Source organism: Clinocottus analis, unplaced genomic scaffold (genome assembly GCF_023055335.1).
Source record: "Clinocottus analis isolate CAN_PGR_092001 unplaced genomic scaffold, fCliAna1.0.p SCAF_19, whole genome shotgun sequence".
NCBI lineage: Eukaryota > Metazoa > Chordata > Actinopteri > Perciformes > Cottidae > Clinocottus > Clinocottus analis.
This window is the reverse complement of record NW_027175920.1, coordinates 70243-80000: the sequence shown is the minus strand read 5'-3', so window position 1 is coordinate 80000 and position 9758 is coordinate 70243. Positions and strand designations below refer to the sequence as shown.

The 9758-nt window shown below is 47.8% G+C and overlaps 1 protein-coding gene across 2 annotated transcripts in view; it reads right to left on the bottom strand.

Annotated features, from left to right (window-relative positions):
• The window catches only part of LOC137789797 (corticotropin-releasing factor receptor 1), a 47659-nt gene extending 39795 nt beyond the window's left edge, over positions 1 to 7864 (bottom strand). The window contains exons 1-4 of one of the 2 annotated variants that reach the window (XM_068583588.1): positions 7503 to 7864; positions 3116 to 3203; positions 1540 to 1599; positions 1099 to 1224 (exon numbers count right to left, since the gene is read on the bottom strand). In XM_068583588.1, coding sequence (XP_068439689.1) covers positions 1099 to 1224; positions 1540 to 1599; positions 3116 to 3203; positions 7503 to 7532 — 304 coding nt within the window. In that variant the 5' untranslated portion in view covers positions 7533 to 7864. Of the gene's footprint in view, positions 1 to 1098; positions 1225 to 1539; positions 1886 to 2003; positions 2111 to 3115; positions 3204 to 7502 lie in introns of those variants that run through there. The other variant, XM_068583589.1, reaches the window with a different exon arrangement.
• Positions 7865 to 9758: the final 1894 nt, after the last annotated feature.

Below are 9758 nucleotides of genomic sequence, written 5' to 3'. Positions count from 1 at the left end.
TAACACATTTCTGCTTGGGCTTCACTCGTCTGTATTTGGTCGCAAACCAAATTAAAATGTGATGAAGGAACTAAATGAAAAGGGATTTGATCACCAGCGTCGGTCGATTCTTCCTCTGAGGACCGTGATTGTCTGAACAACAGCTGTTGAGCGGGGAAACAAAGCAGTGGAAGAAAAACATCTGAGAGCAGATTTCTCCTCAGAAGAGAACGCCAGTAATTCACAGAACAGATCTGTTTGCTGCAGCAATTAACTTCCAGTTTTACTCTCAAGAGTTCAGACCTGAGAAGCCGCCGCGGTGCAGAGGAGTTCAGGGGGAGTTGAACCACTTCCACCACCAAAAATCTGATTTCTGAAACATCGACGGAAACCCGGCATGTCGGAGCAGATCCCGTGATTTTGCTCTTCGGCTCGGATCGAGTGTCACGAGTGCTGACCGGGAGTTAAACGTTTAAAATAAACATCGATTCATTTATGTTTCGATTGTTTTAACAGACTCAGGCAGCAGCGGTTTACACCTCATTTTGTAACATCATCCCCACTTCCTGTTTCCATCGAGCCCCGACACGACGCAGCTTCCACACATGAAGCATGGACTTCTATACAACCAGAGGAGTCGCCCCCTGGTGGTCAGAGGAGAGAATGTAGCTTCAACACATGAAGCATAGACTTCTATACAACCAGAGGAGTCGTCCCCTGGTGGTCAGGAGAGAGAATGCAGCTTCAACACATGAAGCATAGACTTCTATACAACCAGAGGAGTCTTTTCAATTGTTTTAACACTCGGCAGCGGTTCACATCTCATTTTGTAACATCATCATCATCATCATCTTCCTCTTTCCATTGGAGACACACTGCTCCTCACAGCAGGCGCTCCTTTCTTCTTCTTCTCCTCCGTGTAATCTGCAGCGATGCCACTTTGTGTACTCGCGTTGTCTTCCAACACTTTTCTCTCGCCAATTTGTACGCTCATGCTAATTTATTGTTGTGTATGCAATTACATAAACAGGATTTTGCCCAGGGGGAAGACGAGGGAGGGAGGGAAGGAGGGAGGGAGGGAGGAATCATCTGTTCCTCCCTCGTAGCTTCCTGACTTACTGGTGGTGTTGTATCTGACGCCGTAGAACATCTCCGGACACGGCCGCGCCATCATCTGGCCGGCGCCGCTCCTCGGCCAGCAGGTGCCGATGCCGTCCACGGAGGTGTCGCAGTAGAGCCCCGGGCCTGCGGGCGAGAGGGAAAAGGCCGAGTCAGACGCACACGCGGCCGGGCATCGAACCCCCGAGGGGGGCCGACAACAACCCTGCCAGCGCTCCAACGGCGCTGGCAGTAAAAGTGTGCGTTTGGAAAAAAACAATGTGTTTGTGTGTTAATGATCACTCCCGAGTGCCCGAGTCTATTTCCAGCATTTGTCTTTGATGCTCTGCCGGCTACAATCTGAGTTCACATCTCTCTGGTTCTCCCTCTCGGGGTCGCGAAGAAGCTTTCGCTTCTTCGCGGTCTCTGCGCGGCGTCGGTTTCACGCGCCGCCGGACTCACCGCTCCACTGCGCCGTGCCGTTGCTCTGGGTTCGGTTCCAGGAGGACGCCAGCGACTGCACTGCAAAGCCAGAGGGAAAGACACCCGTCAATAAGCTCAATCTGGGATTGGAGGAGCCGCGACGGGAACCTCGTTACGCTCAGCTTAGCGGCGTCGAAGGGCGACGCTAAACGCTGGTGACGGACCGCCCAACGGCAATAACAAGACGCTCGCGGCTAATATGAACGCAGCCGTGGCCCCGAGGGTCCGGATGCTGTTCCTGCCACGAGTCAAGAGGATGAAGATTCATTCTTTAAAGACTGAGGATGTTCTGCGAGGGCAGAGAGGACGCTTCTCCTGAGGTCTCCTGTTGTGAGAACAGACGATGGAACAACGAGAGAACAGAAGAGTTTCAGTTTGCTGCTCACGAGGAACTCGCGTGAGAATTAAAAATGTTTCAGATTCTTCTGAGAACCTCAACTCACCGCCACGTTTACAACGGCCACTTATTTCCTGAAACTTCCTTTTACAATCGATGCTGGCAGCAAACACGGGGACTGTTGGCAGGTCACGTTGTGTTTTTATGTTGTGTTGTTGAGTTGTGTTGATACGTTGTTGAGTTGTGTTTTTATGTAGCGTTGTGACGTTGTATTGTTACAAAATTTCTGTTTCTTGTTATTGTTACTATGTGTTGGTATGTTTGAATGTTAACATGTGTTTTTTACGTTGTATTATTACATTTTGTTGTTACGTTGTTGTGTAGCGTTGTTACATTGTGTTGTCTTGTTGTGTTGTTATGTAGCGTTGTTCCGTTGTATTGTTACATTTTATTGTTACATTTGGTTGTTACGTTGTATTGTTGCGATGTGTTGTTATGTTTGATTGTCAACATGTGTTGTTACATTCTGTTGTCATGTTGTGTTGTTACATTATTATTTTAACTTTCATCATGTTTTTAACAGTAGTTTTGTTGCTGAGCTCGTTGTTAGCCGTGTGGCGTTGTGTTGTGTGCGTTAAGTGTGGCACTAACAACGAGTTGTGAAACATGGCGTCCTGTTTAAAGAAACTTTCCTGTTGACTGACTTCATCTATCTGCTTCTTCACAGCTGAACATGAAACTCCTCTGGGGGAAGTTTTACGTATTATTCTTGCAAACAGAACGTTGTCTTAATATTTCCCAGGGTTCTGGGCCTTCTCGTGTTCTCAGCTGACCTTTGACCTTTCAGTGACGCGAGCTGGAGCCGAGCTCGACATTTAACATCGCGCCGAGTCATCTCTGAGAAATGTGACAACATAATAACACAGCACATTGTCATCATGGACCTCATCTCCAGCCCGCAGGCACACAACCAGGAGATCATTCCTGTGTGTGTGTGTGTGTGTGTGTGTGTGTGTGTGTGCGCTCAGGGTGTGTGCTGCTGCGTGCAGCGTTTAATAACCTGCTATTACTTGTGAGGTCTACGTGGAGACGCGCTAATAACAAAACGACATTTTGTCAACACGAGTCGGGATTCAACATTTGAACGACGGCCTCGCGGCGCGTCGCACACGGTGAAGCGTCTGGACGCACAAAAAGTCGAAACGCAACACGACTCACGTGAGACATTTCCCGACAGCATGAGCAGAGCTTCACATGTCAGATCTGCCAGAGAGCCGGAAGGCAGGAGGCTGACGAGAAACCACACCTGGAGGAGAAGAGAGGACCAGAGAATGTTGTGTTGGACATTCATTTACATACATTTCAAACATGTACTTCTATACAACCAGAGGAGTCGCCCCCTGGTGGTCAGGAGAGAGAATGCAGCTCTAACACATGAAGCATAGACTTCTATACAACCAGAGGAGTCGCCCCCTGCTGGTCAGGAGAGAGAATGCAGCTTTAACACACGAAGCATAGACTTCTATACAACCAGATTACATTTTGTAGCATTATGTTTTCACATTATCAGGTCACTCTATGACATTGCTGCCTCGTTGTAAAGAGATGAGATTGTTCTACATTTTGTGTTGTTACACATGTGTATCTCATGTGCCTCATGAGCCTTTAAAAGGTACAATTACGAAATTATGTAAAATCAGCATAATGACCTCAGAGCCCAGAGGGTTAACTTCTCCACACGCGTGTGTAGAGCGTTTCCTGCTCCTGTCAACACTCCTTCATGTTTACAGATACAAGGACCCACTAAGCTATCGCGGCTCAGCGGTTGTTAGCGGCTGCAGAGCTCCTTCATTCAGGGTTGCAGCTACTTCACGCGTGCAAAGGTTTGAGGGGGCATTAAATATTGTGACATAATCCAGGAGGTTATGTTAATGTCTGCTGGGTCTCATGTGACAGAAGCGACAGCTGGGTTTTATTTTCTACGGCACGACGGCGCCGTAACGTAGCGTCTGCCGCCGCCGCCGAGAACCCACTCGAGTCACACGGTTTCCTGTCGGCGCCGCCGGATGTCTCGCCACTGCTGGCGTGCGTTACCGCTGCGAGTTCCTCTCGGTGACGTCTGCATCGCTACCTGGAGTTAGTTAGCTTAGTAGCTTTAGTTAGTTAGCTTGGTAGCTTTAGTTAGATAGCTCGGTAGCTTCAGTAAGTTAGCTTGGTAGCTTTAGTTATTTGGTTTGGTAGCTGTAGTTAGATAGCTTGGTAGCTGTAGTTAGTTAGCTTGGTAGCTTTAGTTATTTAGCTTGGTAGCTGTAGTTAGATAGCTTGGTAGCTTTAGTTATTTAGCTTGGTAGCTGTAGTTAGATAGCTTGGTAGCTTTAGTTAGATAGCTTGGTAGCTGTAGTTAGTTAGCTTGGTAGCTGTAGTTAGTTAGCTTGGTAGCTTTAGTTAGATAGCTTGGTAGCTGTAGTTAGTTAGCTTGGTAGCTTTAGTTAGATAGCTTGGTAGCTGTAGTTAGATAGCTTGGTAGCTTTAGTTAGATAGCTTGGTAGCTGTAGTTAGTTAGCTTGGTAGCTTTAGTTAGATAGCTTGGTAGCTGTAGTTAGTTAGCTTGGTAGCTGTAGTTAGTTAGCTTGGTAGCTGTAGTTAGATAGCTTGGTAGCTGTAGTTAGATAGCTTGGTAGCTTTAGTTAGATAGCTTGGTAGCTGTAGTTAGATAGCTTGGTAGCTTTAGTTAGATAGCTTGGTAGCTGTAGTTAGATAGCTTGGTAGCTTTAGTTAGTTAGCTTGGTAGCTGTAGTTAGATAGCTTGGTAGCTTTAGTTAGTTAGCTTGGTAGCTTTAGTTAGTTAGCTTTGGAGTATTAGCTAGTTAGATGGTAGCCTCAGCCAGTTAGCCGCCGGATGTCTCGTGCCTCTCACTGCGTGTTCCTCTCTGTGACGTCTGCTTTTCAACGCGCTTGTTCTTTCCATCGAGAGGAGAAGAGACGGTGGAAATGTCACGGCGTGAGTTTGCTTCCCTTCGCTTTGGCCTTTCCTCCGGTGACCCCGCATGTCGCTGCCAATCTCCTTCACTCTTTTCAGGGTTTCACTGGCGGGTCAGAGAACCGTGGAGCGGCTCCCTCTGGGTTGTGGTTTGACCGCTCCGGGCTCCTGTAGCTGGCGGTTTCGTCGCGTTTTGGATGTTGATGAAGACACACGTGTTTAGTTTTTTTAGCACACGGGGAGGCGGAGGCGTCACGTGACGGAGGAGTTTCATCACAGAGAGCAGCCGACGCATCAAACCCTCGTTGAGATGTAAAAGGTTACGCCGGCTCTCGATTCATTCAGAATATGTAAAACAGAGCGATGACTTTAACGGCTCGGCTGTGGAGAAAATAAACAAATCTTCCAACTATTCTTTATTGCTGAGGTCCAGTTGACACACAAGGAGAAACAACAGCGTGTGAACGCATCACATGAACAGACTCACATCTGTTTTAAAGTGTTTGTGTTCTTTCTTAAGATCCTCTAACATGAGGGAGGGATATTTGGTCGTGTCCCTTTAACACCTCACAAAATAACCTCTAATATAACAGTGAGGTCATCTCGACACCCTGTGAAGACGCTATGGAGATTTAAACACACGTGGTGTCGGGTTTCATACAATAAAGAATACATGAATTTATAATGTGACTTTTTTTAATTGTATCTTTGTACATTTGTGTCTTTGAATGTGTTAAAAGCACATTGAGAGCTGATGGCGACAGCGGTGTGTGTGTGTGTGTGTGTGTGTGTGTGTGTGTGTGTGTGTGTGTGTGTGTGTGGGTGTGTTGAGCAGATGTTTGAGCTGTTGGCTTCACGCTCAATGAGTCTTGGCCAGGTATCAGAGTCCGTCACCGGCTGCCCTCCTGCTGGCCCTCCTCTTCATCCTCCTCCTCCTCTTCCTCCTCCTCTTCATCCTCTTCCTCCTCCTCCTCCTCCTCCTCCTCTGTAATTACAGCTCGACAACGTGACCGACAGCAGGAGGAAACCAGCCTGTATTTAATCAGCGGGGCGTCTCTCCATTTAAATACGACGAGGTGTGACAGACCCTTTCATCCTGTCATCCTGTCATCCTTTCATCCTGTCATCCTGTCAGAACTGAAGGTTTTGGATAATATCTCTTTTCCTTAATGTGCGTCTTCTTGTGCATGAGCATCTTCACATGAACAACGTGATACAGAACAAACAGCGTTGGTGTTGAGCCGCACAAACGACACAGTTCAACCGCCGCGAAGCAGAGCGCCGCGAAGCTAACAAAACGAGGATCGCAGAGCTCGTTAGCTAGCTTGGTAGCTTTAGTTAGCTAGCTTGGTAACTTTAGATAGTTAGCTCGGTATCTTTAGTTAGCTAGCTTGGTAGTTTTAGTTAGTTAGCTTGGTAGCTTTTGTTAGTTAGCTTGGTAGCTTTTGTTAGCTAGCATAGTAAATATTTGATTAAAACAGTAGTTTTCATGTTTTCAGTTTCTTCGAGCGGAGAGAAAACATCTAAAATACACATTCAGTGTTTATTTAATACTTTCTCTCTTTGTGTCTAGTTTTCGCCTAAAGTCCTCATTTGCATATTTATTCACTCTTTCATTCATGAATATATTCTGAGGGTTTCTGCAGAGCCTCATTTAAACACATTAATTAATAACAACATGGAGGAAATAGATCAGCTGGCAGTGAAACAAAGATATTAGAAGTTACCTGAACTTCACATGAACACATGAACACGTGAACACATGAACACATGAACACATGAACACATGTTTACAATCACATGACCACTCGATTGCATGAAAACCTGCAAGATGTTTGTCTGAATGTCAGGAAGCAGCTGAGAGTTTCATGTCAGTGAAAAACTTCCAGCAGCTCAGAAGTGAAGAGTAACTGTGCTGCGTTACTCTGAGGGTCCTGAACGCACCACGGCAGCAGGTTTTTGCCGAGGGTTCAGATCCCTCCGCGGTGATTCAGCCCCAGAGCTGATGCCCTCATGACTCATCCCATCTCAGCTCTCCTCATCTCTGAAGCTTTCCAGAGTTGAGAATGTTAATTGGACTTTTTTTTTCCTCTTTCTGGGATTCAAAACACTGAGAACCGGAAGTGAGAGGAGAGCATTAACACTTTTTAATCTCCAGTGTCCCAAATCCCAGTTTTTTTGTGTGTCCAGTTTTTTTGGTTGTGTGTGTGTGTGTTGTTTTCTCAGCATCAGCATCATGAGCTCCAGTCCCCCAGTGAGGGGAGGGGGGGATGAGCAGGAGGGTTCGAGTCCCCGCGGATGGTTTTCTCATGCCATCTGAACCCGAACCCCTGGGCTCGTGATCCGGTGTGCGCGCGTGCACGTGCACAACACGCTAATGTGATAATGTGATGCAGATTGTTGTTAAATAAACAAGAAAGTCTGGATCAGAGCCAGAGATCTCAGTCCAGAGGAAGGTTTTCATTTCATCATCCGTTCTTTCCCGTGAGATGGAGACACGAGAGGACATGTGTCACATCCCGTCACGTCAGCATCACACTTCATTAACAGAGTTTTATGAGATGTTTATGTTTGAATGTAAACCTCCAAACCCGGATGCGGAGAAACAGAAAGAGCAGAACTCACCTCGAGCAGACAGAAGCCGCTGCGACGCATTTCCACCTCTTGTGTCTCACATTGTGATCAGGAAAAAACGTCTTCCCGGGACTCCGGTTATCCACACACACACACACACACACACACACACACACACACACACACACACACACACACACACACACACACACACACACTCACACACTCACACACTCACGAGGGGACAGAAAAGTCGCGCAGTTTCTTCACGGTGTCCAAAAAATAACAAGAAGAAGATCAGAAGGCGCGTGGCACGCAGAATGCCATCAGGTCCGGTGGAGGTGGAGGATCCCTCCAGGTGTCCTCTCCTCCTCTCCTCCTCTCTTCCTCTCCTCCTCTCCTCTCCTCTCGGGCTCAGCTCGCTGCGTCAGTGTGTTACGCGCACTGGATCCCGGTCGTTGCGCCGCGTCAGACTGCGCCGCTCCGCTGCGCGCTGCTGGACGCGGACCAACACCGAGAACTCCCTCAGCTGGCACGCGCTGCTCCGCAGGTTACACCGTCGTGTTCCTCCTCCTCCTCCTCCTCTTCCTCCTCTTCCTCCTCTTCCTCACTCCAGCTGTGATGAGTCCCGCTCGCGTCGCGCCGCCCACGTTGTGCCACTTAAACCCCGGAGAGGAGAACTCTCCGTTTCCGCCGCCCCGGGACTTAATTATGCAACAAGGAGCTCTGTCCGCTGCCCCGGATCCCGGCTTCTGCTCTGCGGGCGGGACGGAGGGGCTGTGAGCAAAGTTTGTTTCGGAGGGAAGATGAAGTGAAACGAGGCGTTACTGAAGAGAGGAGCTGCGATCCAGGAGCAGAGACGCGGGGTCGAGTCCCGTCTGCGGTGACTCTGAGTTCACAGATTTGTGTGACAGATGGTTCACTGTGTCAGAGTTAATCTCCAAAAACAACACACAAGTGCAAATGAGTTCCAGAAACAAGCTCTTTAGAAGAAATGATGTCACGTGTTCTGATCGGTGCAATCAATCAATCAATCAATCAATCAATCAATCAGTGAGAGGGTCCTCGTGGTCCATTAATGGATCATTAAATGTGTCAGAAAGAAAAAGATGTTGACTCTGTTTCACAAAATCATCTTTCATTCATTTTTGTGGACTTTTCTCTATTTTTTTTTTAACTCTTTAAATGTCTTTAGGTAGCTGTTTTTCTTTCGTCCACACGGGGGCAGCAGAAACAAGACAGCGCCTCTTCACCTCGTCAGGTTTCTGTGCAGCAGAGAGTCTCTTATGAGCTCGTGAAAGTGAGTTTTTGTGCTGGATCTTTGTCTCTTTAGCGGCTAAAAGCTCCACAATGTTCTGATGGAGTCCGTCTGCAGAACATTCTGTGTTTTTACAGCGAAAACGACACCAGGAGAGAACCGAAACACACGCTGAAAGACACTAAAATGCTCAGAGAATTGTAGATTTTGCGTTATGGTTCTCGTCAGACTTTGATCTTTTGTTCGTGACACATGAATGTGTATTGCTCCAAAGCGCTACACATCACAACTTTTGACATTATTGCGCTTTAGTGGGTTTTGATCTGAAGGAATATGTTTCCCAGAATGCATCATGGGAGATGCAGGAGAGACGTTGTTCAGAGCAGCGAGCTACGAATCCACACGACGCTTCCTGCTTCCTGCTTCCTGCGCTAAAGCTTCCTTTAGACTGCTGACGTGCAGAAGGCTTTATTCAGAAGAAGCTTTAATGCCAGCTGACAGCCCCGCCCCCCCATGATGGACAGCCCCGCCCCCCCATGACGGACAGCCCCGCCCCCCATGACGGACAGCCCCGCCCCCAGAGACAGACAGCCCCTCCTCCCCCGAGACGGCCATCTTGTGAAGCGTCAATATGTGGCGAAAAGGAGACCAAGCAAACTGCTTATTAGTGCTCCTTTAGGACACAGTGTTCCACTGTACACACACACACACACACACACACACACACACACACACACACACACACACACACACACACACACACACACACCTGCCAGCATCCTTTTCATCAGGCTGACCGTGTCGCTCTTCCTTTAGTGGAATTTGTTTTGGTCTCGATGTGATTTTCTGTTTTCTAATCCCTCTGTTCTCCCTGCAGCTGGAGAGAAGCAGATGACCCTCTTCCTCCTCCTCTTCTTCCTCCTCCTCTTCCTCCTCCTCCTCTTCCTCTTCCTCCTCCTCCTCTTCCTCCTCCTTCTCTTCCTCCTCCTCCTCTTCCTCATCTTTGAGTCGATATGGAATCAACTGACAACATTTATTTTAATGAGTTT